General features: G+C 47.8%; 1 protein-coding gene across 1 annotated transcript; it reads right to left on the reverse strand.

The window, feature by feature from the left end:
* Nucleotides 1-482: 482 nt before the first annotated feature.
* LOC141094647 (histone H3-like) lies at nucleotides 483-893 on the reverse strand. The gene has a single exon (XM_073580478.1). The coding sequence runs from the start codon at nucleotides 891-893 to the stop codon at nucleotides 483-485; it is 411 nt and encodes a 136-aa protein (XP_073436579.1).
* Between the last annotated feature and the right edge of the window lie 11,963 nt (nucleotides 894-12,856).

Genomic DNA, 12,856 nt, shown 5'->3' on the forward strand with positions numbered 1-12,856 from the left:
GCTGCCGGTGCCTAGGATCAGTGTGAACTGTACGGCTTCCTCCCAGGCGTCGGTACGTGTCACACGGATGTCACATACGTACATATGGATCTCACCAGTACTGTTTTTTTCCTGTATAAGAATCACCCAGACATGTGACGTAGGCCTAAGGTAGTGAGCGGGAAGGCTGACACTACTCATAGTAACCAGTTTCTAGAATTGCTGTAGTACAAGGCTATGGTAGCAAGATGACAAATCTGAGCAAACCTCTATTTTTTATTTCGAAGCATTAAAAATAAATCAGCTCTATGACCGCCCTGATTACAAGTCAACCAACGTTGTGCACGGTTATGGTGAAAAGTTTTGAGACCGACAACTTTTGGTTTTCATAAAGCCCGAGTCAAGCATGATGGAGACCATGACACATAGCCAAAGTGATAACTTAGGGCCTGTTTACACAGATAATGACCATCAATTGTGTTGTGGTTGGTGCTCGGGAAGATCTAAGCTCTCTCCCCACGGATCCTGCGGGCCAGCTGGATGTCTTTGGGCATGATGGTGACCCTCTTGGCGTGGATGGCGCACAGGTTGGTGTCCTCGAACAGCCCCACCAGATAAGCCTCGCTGGCCTCCTGCAGGGCCATCACCGCCGAGCTCTGGAAGCGCAGATCGGTCTTGAAGTCCTGGGCGATCTCCCTCACCAGGCGCTGGAAGGGAAGCTTACGGATCAGCAGCTCGGTGGACTTCTGGTAGCGGCGGATCTCACGGAGAGCGACTGTTCCTGGGCGGTAACGATGCGGCTTCTTCACTCCGCCAGTAGCAGGAGCGCTCTTCCTGACTGCCTTAGTGGCCAGCTGCTTGCGGGGAGCTTTCCCTCCGGTGGATTTACGGGCGGTCTGCTTGGTTCTGGCCATAGCTCTGAATAGATGTATACAGATGTGATGAACTGATCATATAGTGCCAGATATTTTTATGGTATTTCATTCCATCATCCATGTATGCTGTCTGACAAGTGTGAACTGCATCATATAGTGCCAGATATTTTTATGGTATTTCATTCCATCACTCCTGTGGTGGGTCTTTATTTTTTATCTATTTGGTTTCTGCTTTGAAGTGTAGAAAGGTGTGTTTTTTTTTTTTTTTCCCCTTTCTCTGTTTGATGGCCTTGTCCAGCGTTAGTTATTTACCCTGCATAGTAATGCCTGCTCTGGCCTTGTGCTAATTGGTTAATTACTGATTGTGGCCTTTTGGTGGCTGAAGCTAGCAGACATTTCATTTCATATATATTTAGCTCTGGCTGGGATAGCACGCGTGCGGGCTCACGCGTGCAACAGATATTAAGTGCAACAGGATCAAGTGTTTTGCAGTTAGACAATGCAGTTGGACAGGGTAGGAGACAGGTAAGGTGCATAAATTTTTCATGCACGCATGCTTCTTGGTCAGTCGTACTACATATGCATTGATCATATCAACCTGCTGCTTTTTTGTCTTCACCTCTGCTTTCTAACAACTCGCCTGCCCTTTTACACATTCTGTGCACTCTCTGCATATCCACCCCTCCCTTTTCCCCTCTCCCATGTATAACTCTGAGGCTCTATTGACATTTCTTACCCACACCAAACCATCCAAAACCACCATGCAGCACTCAAAACGTTCATACAAATCATCCCACCACCTGCTTTTTCTGTTTTTTCTCCTTTTAATAGTTGCAGGTGACATCTCCCCCAACCCTGGGCCTCCCTCCACCAGCATACATTACTCTCCTCCAGCTGCATATAGAAACCCTGCTAATCTTATTAACATTCAGTGCATTCCTTCTCCTCTCACTTTCCAATGTGCTCTCTGGAATGCACGGTCTGTGTGTAACAAACTGACTTACATTCACGATCTTTTTCTCTCTAATTCCCTTAACCTTCTGGCTATTACAGAAACCTGGATCCAGCATTCAGACACCACCGCTGCTGCCGCTCTCTCGTTTGGTGGGCTGAAATTTTCACATACCCCCAGACCTGAGAACAGACAGGGTGGAGGTGTTGGTTTGCTCCTTTCATCACAATGTGCTTTCCAGGTCATCCCCCCGGTTCCCTCACTTACATTTCCTTCCTTTGAAGTCCACGCCGTCAGACTCTTTAAGCCCTTCTCCTTACGAGTGGCGGTCGTTTATCGCCCTCCAGGCTCCTCCCGCCAGTTTCTAGACCACTTCACCACCTGGCTTACTCACTTTCTGTCCTGTGACATCCCCACCCTCATAATGGGAGACTTTAACATCCCCATCAATGATCCGCTCTCCCAGTCTGCCTCTCATCTTCTTTCTCTAACTTCTTCATTCGGCCTCTCACAGTTTACTAATTCTCCTACACATGAGGACGGGAATACTCTGGACCTGGTTTTCTCCCGTCCCGGCTCGCTGCACGACTTTACTAATTCACCTCTCCCGCTCTCGGACCACAACCTTCTTTCCTTCTCTGTCAAGAATTGTCTCCTCACCCGGGACACCCCCACTTACCACACTTATCGGAATACACGTACCATTAATACCCAACAGCTTAGGGACAATCTCCACACATCTTTAGCCCCCATCTCCACCCTCTCCTGTCCAGACATAGCATTGTCACACTTCAATAATACACTGAAGAATGCCCTAGATGAAGCAGCACCTTCTATACGCAGAAAGACCCGACACAGACAAAGGCAGCCCTGGCACACAACGCAAACACGCTCTCTTCAGCGCTGCTCGAGGTGTGCAGAGCGGCAGTGGAGAAAATCTCTCTTAGCAGAAGACTTCATCCACTATAAGTTCATGCTCAAAACCTATAACTCTGCCCTTCATCTGGCCAAACAATCCTACTTCACCACCCTCATCACCTCACTATCCAACAACCCAAGACGCCTTTTTGAAACCTTAAACTCCCTCCTGAAACCTAAAGTACAGGCCCCCATCACCAACCTCAGCGGTGAGGATCTGGCCACTTATTTCCTAGAAAAAATCAACCACATCCATCAGGATATCTCAGCCCTATCTCCTCAGTGCCTGGATCCCCTTCCCTGCCGCACCTCAAGCTCACTAGACATCTTTGAGCCTGTTTCAGAAGAAGAAGTTTCCAAGCTCCTCGCTTCTGCTCGGCCTACAACCTGCAACAGTGACCCTATTCCTTCACAGCTCCTGCAGTCTCTCTCACCAGTGGTCACCACTCACCTGACTAAAATATTTAACCTCTCTCTTTCTTCAGGTATATTTCCCTCCTCATTTAAACATGCCATCATAACCCCTTTACTTAAAAAGCCATCCCTGGACCAGAACTGCACTGCTAACTACAGACCTGTCTCTAACCTTCCCTTCATCTCTAAACTCCTGGAACGCCTGGTCCACTCCCGTCTAATCCGCTATCTCTCGGATAACTCTCTTCTCGACCCCTTACAATCTGGTTTCCGCTCTTTACACTCTACTGAAACTGCCCTCACTAAAGTCTCTAATGATTTAATAACAGCTAAATCGAAAGGTCATTGCTCCCTGCTGATTCTCCTGGATCTCTCTGCCGCATTTGACACTGTGGATCACCAGCTCCTCCTCACTATGCTCCGCTCTATAGGCCTCAAGGACACAGCCCTCTCCTGGTTCTCCTCCTACCTCTCTGACCGCTCCTTCACTGTATCTTTTTCCGGCTCCTCTTCCTCTTCTCGTCCCCTTACTATCGGGGTCCCGCAGGGCTCAGTCCTAGGCCCCCTCCTCTTCTCTTTATACACTGCCCCTATTGGACAAACAATCAGCAGATTTGGGTTCCAGTATCATCTCTATGCTGATGACACCCAATTATACACTTCTTCCCCTGACATCACCCCTACCCTAATTCAAAATACCAAGGATTGTCTGTCTGCTGTCTCTAGCATCATGTCCTCCCTCTATCTGAAACTAAATCTCTCTAAAACTGAACTTCTTGTGTTTCTCCCCTCTACTAACCTCACTCTACCTAACATCGAAATAACCCTGGAGGGTTCAACCATAACTCCCAAGCAGCATGCCCGCTGTCTTGGGGTCATATTCGACACTGAACTTTCCTTTACTCCGTACATCCGATCACTCAGTCGCTCTTGTCACCTGCATCTTAAAAACATCTCCAGAATCCGACCTTTTCTCACCTTTGAAACTGCTAAGACTCTTACTGTCGCTCTTATTCATTCTCGTCTGGACTACTGCAACTCTCTTCGGATCGGTCTTCCTCTTACCAAACTTTCTCCTCTCCAATCCATCTTGAATGCGGCAGCCAGGGTCATATTTCTGTCCAGCCGCTTCACCGATGCCTCCATCTTGTGCCAGTCATTACACTGGCTACCTATTCGCTACAGGGTCCAGTATAAACTCATCTCTCTCACCCACAAAGCTCTCCACTGTTCTGCACCGCCTTATATCTCCTCTCTCATCTCTGTCTATCGCCCTACACGTGCCCTCCGTTCTACAAATGACCTAAGACTAACATCCCCCGTAATCCGAACCTCGCACCTCCGTCTCCAAGACTTCTCTCGTGCTGCTCCAGCTCTCTGGAATGCACTTCCCCAGACGATCAGACTGATACCTAGCCCTGACCTATTCAAGCGCGCTTTGAAAACCCATCTCTTCAAAGAAGCCTATCACATCAACTACTCAGCAAGCTAACTTTGCCCTGTTCCCTCCTTCCAAATATTATTCTGAATCTGCACCCTACTATTCATTTGTCTCCACACCCTTCATGCACATGATAACTGCACTTGATACTTGTCTATTGCACTTAAACACACGGGCTGATGACCGGATCATGCAGCTTTATATGAAAATCCCTATTATAATTGCCAGACCTGAATTAACAAGCATTTCTCACCTACTGTGTCCCCCCATTTCCTTGTAGATTGTAAGCTTGCGAGCAGGGACCTCACTCCTAATGTCATTGTTTGAATTGTCTTAACTTGTATTGAATTTATTGTCTGTACATGTCCCCGCTTAATTGTAAAGTGCTGCGGAATATGTTGGCGCTATATAAATAAAAATTATTATTATATTATTATCAATCGGTAAATCTTTACCCATCGGCAGCCTTTTAGGAGCCTATTTACACAGGAATACCGAATTAAAATATGTGCACTGCATGCGAGTCTAGTTTATACAGGACTGTACACGGCCGTGAACAAAGATCATTTCACCCAATTAAAAAGTGTTTCAGTGGCAGCCAGTTCACACAAAGATAATTGGGAAACAAGCCTTATTAAAGGCAATCTATCAAAAGGTTTTTACTACCTAATTAGAGAGCAGTATAATGTAGAGAAAGAGATCCCAATTCCAGTGATGTGTCACTTACTAGATTTGTTAAAAATCAGCAGGAGATTATCCTTAGAGGACTACTTGGCCAGGTAGTCCAACCCCGCCCCACCACGGATTGGCAGTTCTGTGTACACTGTACATGGGCAGAAAGCTGCCAATCAGTGGTGTAGGTGGGGTTATACAGAGCTCAGCAATCAGAGATCTGCAGCAGATAAAACAGTTTTCAATCAAAATTTCAGCAACCAGTAAAGTGACATCGCTGGAATCAGGGTCTCTGCCCCTAAAATATCTGTAGCAAAAACCTGGTTATAGAGTCCCTTTCACAATGCTCATTCACGACGATCTTTCAATGTAAAAACACCCCAAGTGGCTCAGTGAACAAAACATTGACATTTGGGTCCATGGCAGGAATCTCCCCAAATTTCAATCTCATTGAGAACCTGTGGACAATCCTCAAAAGAAAAAAACGGAAGGATGAACAAAACCACAGAAAACGGAGATTAGACCTACAGGTAATGTTATTTCCAGGAGTCCATCCTGACAGCACGATGGAGGTTGTCCTTCCTTTCATTCTTACAGGGACAGGAAATGCACGAGAGGTTAAAGGTCCCCTTCCACTCACACTCCAGTGATTTTTCCAAGTACCACGTCAGTATGGATGCAGTTATTATTTATTGAGATTTTCTACAAGCATATTATTACAAATACAAATTGTCGGGAGGGAACTACAAGTGGTCAGGATGGACTCCTGGAAATAACATTACCGGTAGGTCTAATCTCCGTTTTCCAGGACATCCCTCCTGGCAGCACGATGGAGAATGCCAAAGTAGGAATTCATTAGGGTGGGACTACTGATTGTAGCACTTTACGACCGAAGGTAGTCTGGCTAGCTGCTAACGTGTCCAATTTAGTGTCTACAGAAAGTGTTTAGTGTAGACCAGGTGGTGGCCCTGGATATTTGCTCTACTGAGGCTCCCGCCCTCTCTGCCCATGACGTTGCTATTGCCCTAGTGCAGGGTTTCCCAACTCCAGTCCTCAAGGCACACCAACAGATCATGTTTTCAGGATTTCCTTAGTATTGCTCAGGTGATAATTGCTTCACCTGTGCAATACAAAGGAAATCCTGAAAACATGATCTGTTGGTGTGCCTTGAGGACTGGAGTTGGGAAACCCTGCCCTAGTGGAATGGGCCCTAAGCCCCTCTGGTATAATCCCTCAACCTCGTACGCTCAGGCGATAATTGATGTTATCCATCTTGCTAGGGTGTGTGTAGATGCACCTTTACCCCTATTTTTACTCCCATACTGGATAAACAATTTTGTGTCCTGTCGCCACTCTCGAGTGACCTCTAAGTAGCGTGTGACCGCTCGTCTGATGTCCAATGAGTGAAAAAATTTTCCTTTATCGTTTTTCGGTGATGGTCAAAATGAGGGTAGGACTATCTCCTGGTTTATATTCTGGGGAGATACTACCTTAGGGAGGAATCCTGGGTTTAGTTTTAGTATTATGCGGTCCTCGAAAATTTGAATGTAGGGGTTCTGGACTGACAGGGCCTGAATCTCGCCCAGCCGCTTGGCTGAGGTGATGGCTACCAAAAATACTTTTTTTTGCGATAGGTTGCACTCGTAACGGGCTTACGGCTGGCCTGCATCGTGGAGATCACTTGGTCAGAGAGGCCTCTGGATTTTAGGATCTCCCTTTCAGAATCCATGCTGCCAGCTGTAGGTTCTCCGGATTTGGGTGCAGAACTGGGCCCTGGGAAAGCAGATCCTCTGTCGTCAGTAGATGGAGTGGCCCCTCCTGAACCATCTTCTTCAGGAGGGGGAACCAACTTCGCTTGGGCCAAAATGGTACCATTAGCATCACCCATGCTTCTTCCTCCTGGATTTTTCTGAGGACTCTTGGTATTATAGCAATAGGGGGAAACTTTGGTTCAGGGCGTCAACCCCTACTGGATGGTCGCTGGATTGAGGGAGAAGAATCTCTTTAGCTTGATGTTCTTCTTTGTTGCAAAGAGTTCCAGCTGGGGGCTGCCCCACTGATGGCACAAGTCTACAAAGATTTCTTCTTTCAATTCCCACTCGGTGGCTCGGACTTCCTGTCTGCTCAGGTAGTCGGCTATGTTGTTCCTGGAGCCCTCTAGGTGTACCGCTGATATGGAGCGAACGTTGTTCTCTGCCCAGGTGAGGATGCGGGTTGCTAAGTCCTGAAGCTCCCTGTGTCTTGGGCCCCCCCTGGTGGCGTAGGAAGGCTACTGTGGTCACGTTGTCTGCCATGACTTATGTGTTGGTCCCGTAGACTCGACCTGCTTCGTTTTAGTATCTCCCAAACTGCTCGTAGTTCTCTGTAGTTTGAGGACTGTGAGCTATGTTTCCGGGCCATGTTCCCTGTAGGTATCTTCCTTTCCTTCCAGATGGGCTCCCCATCCTTCTCTGCTGGCGTCCGTGACAATAGTCACGCATGGAGACAGGATCCAAGGCATCCCCTGACTATTTCTGTGACTGATCCACCACTTTAGCGATGATCTCAAGGCTGGGGACGGCCAAATCTCCCTGTCCAGAGAGGCCTGCCGTCTGTCCCATTTTGTCAGGATTTCCTTCTGTAGGCTTCTTGTGTGAGCCTGGCTCCACATTACGCAGGGTATGCATGCTGTCATTGTACCTAGGCTCTTCATTGCAGCCCTTATGGATAGTCGATCTCGCCATAGCTGATGAACCTTGTTCATGATGGGTTTCTTTTTTACTTCTGGTAGAATCGAGATTCTTCTTTTGGAATCTAACATGACTCCCAGGAATTTCTTCTGGGTACCGGGCTGCAGGTCCGACTTTTCTTTGTTCAGGATCCAGCCTAGATTTTCAAGCGTGGCGATTACCGAGACTAGTTGTTTTTTTAGCTCTGACGCTGAATGAGATATTACGAGGAAGTCGTCCAAGTATGGCACAATGATTATCCTGCTTTGTCTCAAGTGTGCCACGATCTCGGCGACCACCTTCGTAAAAACCCGAGGTGCTGAAGCCAGGCCGAACGGAAGAGCCTGAAACTGAAAGTGGTATTACCTGCTTTCTATTTTTAGTGCAAACCGCAGGAACTTCTGGAGTGAAGGTGGATGGGAACGTGATAGTATGCACTTTTTAGATCTATTGTGCACATTGCGGAGCTTCGGTCTATCAGCGGGATGGTGGTCTTTAGAGACTCCATTCGGAATCTTTTGTATCGGATCCATTAGTTTAGTGGCTTTAAGTTTATAATGGTCCGACTCTCCCCCCACGGTTTCTTTACTGTGAAGAGGGTTGAATAATGGCCCTGACCTCTCTGTTTTTGGAACTGGAACCACTACTCCTGACCTTAGCAGGTCTTTTACGTCTGCCCATATCGGATCTTTTAGGGTTTAGGACCGAGGATTTGTAACTACAAACCGTGCTGGGGGGCGGGGGGGGGTGTTTGTGAATTCGAGGGTATAGCCCTGGGAGACCGTATTGAGAATCCACCGGTTCTGGGAGATGAGTTCCCATGCCTCCGAGAAGTGTTTGAGGCGACCCCCTACTGGTATGGAGTCATTGTCTCCTGCTCCTGGAACTTTGTCCGGAGCGAGACGGGGGAGCCCTACTTTCTCCCCCCTTCGTATATTCCCAGCGAGTTGACTTCCCTTTCCCTCTATATTCCTGCCTTTGGTAAGGACGGGACCTCTGCAAGGGAAAATGTCTTTGTTTTTTCCTCGGGAAACCCTTTTTTGTCGTCCAAGGCATTCTCCAGAATCTTATTTAAGGCCAACCCGAATACTTTCCCACCTGAGAAGGGTATGGCACATAATTTATTTTTCGACTGGTAATCCCCTGACCAGGTCTTCATCCATATGGCCCGACGAGCCGCAATGGATAAAGAATTATTTCTGGCCGCAAATCGCACGGATTCAGCTGAAGTGTCCTCCAGGAATCCAGTTGCGATCCTTAACAGGGGAAGGCCCTCTAAGATATCACCTCTAGGGGTTTTCCCTTTTAAATGGTGCTCTAACTGATGGATCCATAGATGCATGGATCTGGCGACTGATGTGGCGGCTATGCTTGTCTTTATAATCGTCGCAGAGGCCTCCCAAGCCCTCTTTAGGAGCATGTCGGCCTGCTTGTCCATGGGTTTCTTGAGACTAGAAGAATCTTCAAAGGGGATTGAAGTCTTCCTTGACACCCTAGCCACCGGGGTGTCGATCTTCGGAACTTCGTCCCAAGTGTTAATATCCTCCTGGATAAATGGTAGACGAAGCTTAAAGTCTCGAGGCACAACCAATCGTTTCTCGGCATCCTCCCATTCCTCCAGGATCATTGCCCGGAAATGGTCATTAACTGGGAAGACCTGACGAATACTAGCCCTGAGGCCCCCAAACATCTCGTCCTAGATGGACTGAGTCTTTGGGGCTTCCTCAATCTGCATAGTGTTTCTCACGGCGCTGAGAGGCTCATCCGTGTTTTCTGAGAAGAGGTATCTTTTCCCTATCTCGGGAGGTTCTGAGGTGATCTCGCCCTCCTCCGTACATGGCGACTGGATCTCTTTGCCCGATGACTGATCGGACCCCCATCTTAATACGAAAAGGGTGGGGGAACAAGAGGCGCAATAGTGCCCTATCACTAGTGACACTACAATGTGAGTGGTGTAATGCAGTTCCACTCACCTATTCCAGTTGTGTGACCCACAACTGGCTTGAAGACATAACACAGTATCAGCTGCTGCAGGACTTCCACCGACCACTACAACGTGGAAAAACTGCCAGAAAATATGGGAAGCAAGGTGTGCCACAGTCCGCGCTTCCCTGAGGAAGGTGCCAGGAAGGGCGCCGAAACGCGTAGGAAGGAATAAAGAAGTACTTTGTTACAACATCTTGCATCCCAGGTGATTTTGTGGACTCAGCAGCGCGGACTGTGGCACACCTTGCTTCCCATATTTTCGGACTCCCATCTTGGTCTTTTGGCCTGGGGCTGGCTGGAAGACTGAGTGGGTAGCAGTCCGGAGACTGAGGCCTGGACCTCCTCTCTGACCAATGTGCGCATCTCTGCAAGGAAGAAGGCCTGTTTGCCTCTGATGATCCTAAGGGTGCAATCTTCACATAGGGGTTTTTTCCATGACCCCGATAGTTTGCTGGCACAGATGGGGCATTTGGGTCTGCCCGATGTCCTGGAGGTTGATGCTGCAGGAGTCGTCTTTTCCTTAATATAAGCAGTTTTTTATTTAAAGCTCCTGTCTTTGATATATACTGCCCCTCGTGCCCCCTACTTACAGACGCTGGTTGTTCGGGCTGATCGCTGGCTTTCGTGGCATTTTCCATTGTGGTGTGCGGTTGTGGCAGACCTGTACGGCCGACCCTCCCCGCCACTTTATCCTAACTTGAGTGGGACGAATGGACCTCACGCTGTCTGCGCCGTCGCAGCTCCATTTCCGTTCTAATGCACCCATGCCGTGATGCAACCGGAAGTCGACAGCGGGAGCCCAGAAGTGACGTGGCCTCCAACAATCCAGCGCCTCCTGGAATGATGCGGCATGCGACAGCGGGAGCACCGCTGAGGGGGAGCCCTGCTCCACAGGAAGCCTGGCGGAGAACCCCCCTTAAGGGAGTGTTGCCCCGGACCACTTGACAGGGGGGAGCTGGAGTGCGGACCCCGATCCCCCTGAACCCGTCGGTAAGTGCTGGATGCCACGGCTATCTTCCTCCACGGCGTCTCTCGTGTCTGTCCTTACAGGGACAGGAAAAACACTGGAGAGTGGGAGGGGATCTTTAACCTCTCATGCATTTCCTGTCCCTGTAAGGATGAAAGGAAGGACAACCTCCATCGTGCTGTCAGGAGGGACGTCCTGGAAATTGTGATAATGGGTCTTGTCCAGTGTCTTCCCACACTCCAAGCACATACTGACTGGGAATCTAGATTGTGGTCCCCAATGGGTACAGCGATAATAATGTATGTAAAGTGCTGGGGAACTTAATGGTGCTAGATAAGTAAAAAAAAAAAACTTGCAGCGCTGATGAGATAAGATTGGGCGGCCATCAGTCAGGATTTGGCCTAAAAGCCGATATCCAGCTACAAGGGCAAAAAGTCATAAAAAATAAGGGACAACTCTAAATATTGAGCCTTTCCATAAACTTGATGAAAAGCTTCTGAAAATTGTACTTCAGTAACCAGAGAAACATCTGAAAGATCTAAAAGCAATAAAGTAGAAAAACTAAGAAAATTAAAGTTTGTGTCGGTCTCAAAACTTTTGTCCACAACTTTGTACAACTATGGAGACCTGTGTGCCTCTGATTTTGCAGCAGTCTTGTGTTACTCCAGTCCTACAGTCTCCCTATGACTACAGGATCCCGATTCATCATTGCTTTTTCTCTAATTTTCTGGAGTAATTTGCTCCTTTTTAATGCCTTCAGTATTTGCACCACTTAAAAAAACTAAAATAAAAAAGGTTTTTAATTTTCTCTAGACAACTGTCATTATCCAGATGTTTTAGAGCGATCCATGAAATGCGACTTTTACCAAATCTCTTTTTTGGGCACAACTCACTTTAGACATCTGATGGCGTTTTCAATTTGCCACATATTTAGACAAGTGTGAGACTTTTTAAAGTCTATGTGGCTGGTTATGTTTTTCCCACCAAACTCCTCCAACACATCTTTATGGATCTTGCTTTATGAGTGCCTGATGTAAGGCTGCAGGCCGCTGCTCGGCCTAGAAATTCACATTGCAGTTGTTCGTGCCAATGCAGGAATGTCAAACTCAGATTTACAGGGCCAAAATTACAAGCTTGGAAAGCCATGGGCCGACCTTCATATTTAAAAAGGTCTACAATTGAGGATGTTTTTCCTCATCAGACATGATGAACCTTTTCATATGGAAAAAAAAAAACTTGGGTTGTCCCATGAACAACCTTTCACATGCACGATACGACGACTACTGTACCCTCCAGGCAAAGTATGCTGACCAACACAGTAAGGTTCCCCAGCTGTAATCACACCATATAATAGCCCCCGCATAGTGCCCCATACAGTATAACAGCCCCCTACATAGGGGCTCCATACAGTATAACAGCCCCCGCATAGTGGCTCCATACAGTATAACAGCCCCCACATAGTGCCCCATACAGTGTAATAGCCCCCACACACAGTGCCCCATACAGTATAACATCCCCCCCATAGTGTCCCATACAGTATTATAGCCCCCACATAAAATACTTGCCTCTCCTTGTTCCCCCGCTGCTCGTCTCTGCAGTGCATCATCTGACCCTGAGCAGTGCTCAACATAGCGGGTGCATTGTAATGACATAATGGCATGCAGAGACATCAGGCGCAGAGGGAGAATGATGGTGGAGGGAGTGGGCCAAATACACTCATGCGGCAGGCCATAGTGTGTGCTGATGTTAATACTAGAGGAGGCTTGGAGTTATGGAGTCAGGAGAGCGTTGGTGACTGTTCTACCCTCTGATCCTCAGCACTTAGTAATCTCCTTCTATAAGTTTACATGGTCTCTACTTCATGGCTGAGACGCTTTAATAATCCCACTCACAATTGACCATGGCATATCATGTCCCGAACAACCTTTTTACAGGCAGCGTCGT

This window comes from Dendrobates tinctorius, unplaced genomic scaffold, assembly GCF_039654945.1.
Source record: "Dendrobates tinctorius isolate UK_male_01 unplaced genomic scaffold, ASM3965494v1 ptg000065l, whole genome shotgun sequence".
Classification (NCBI taxonomy): Eukaryota; Metazoa; Chordata; class Amphibia; order Anura; family Dendrobatidae; genus Dendrobates; species Dendrobates tinctorius.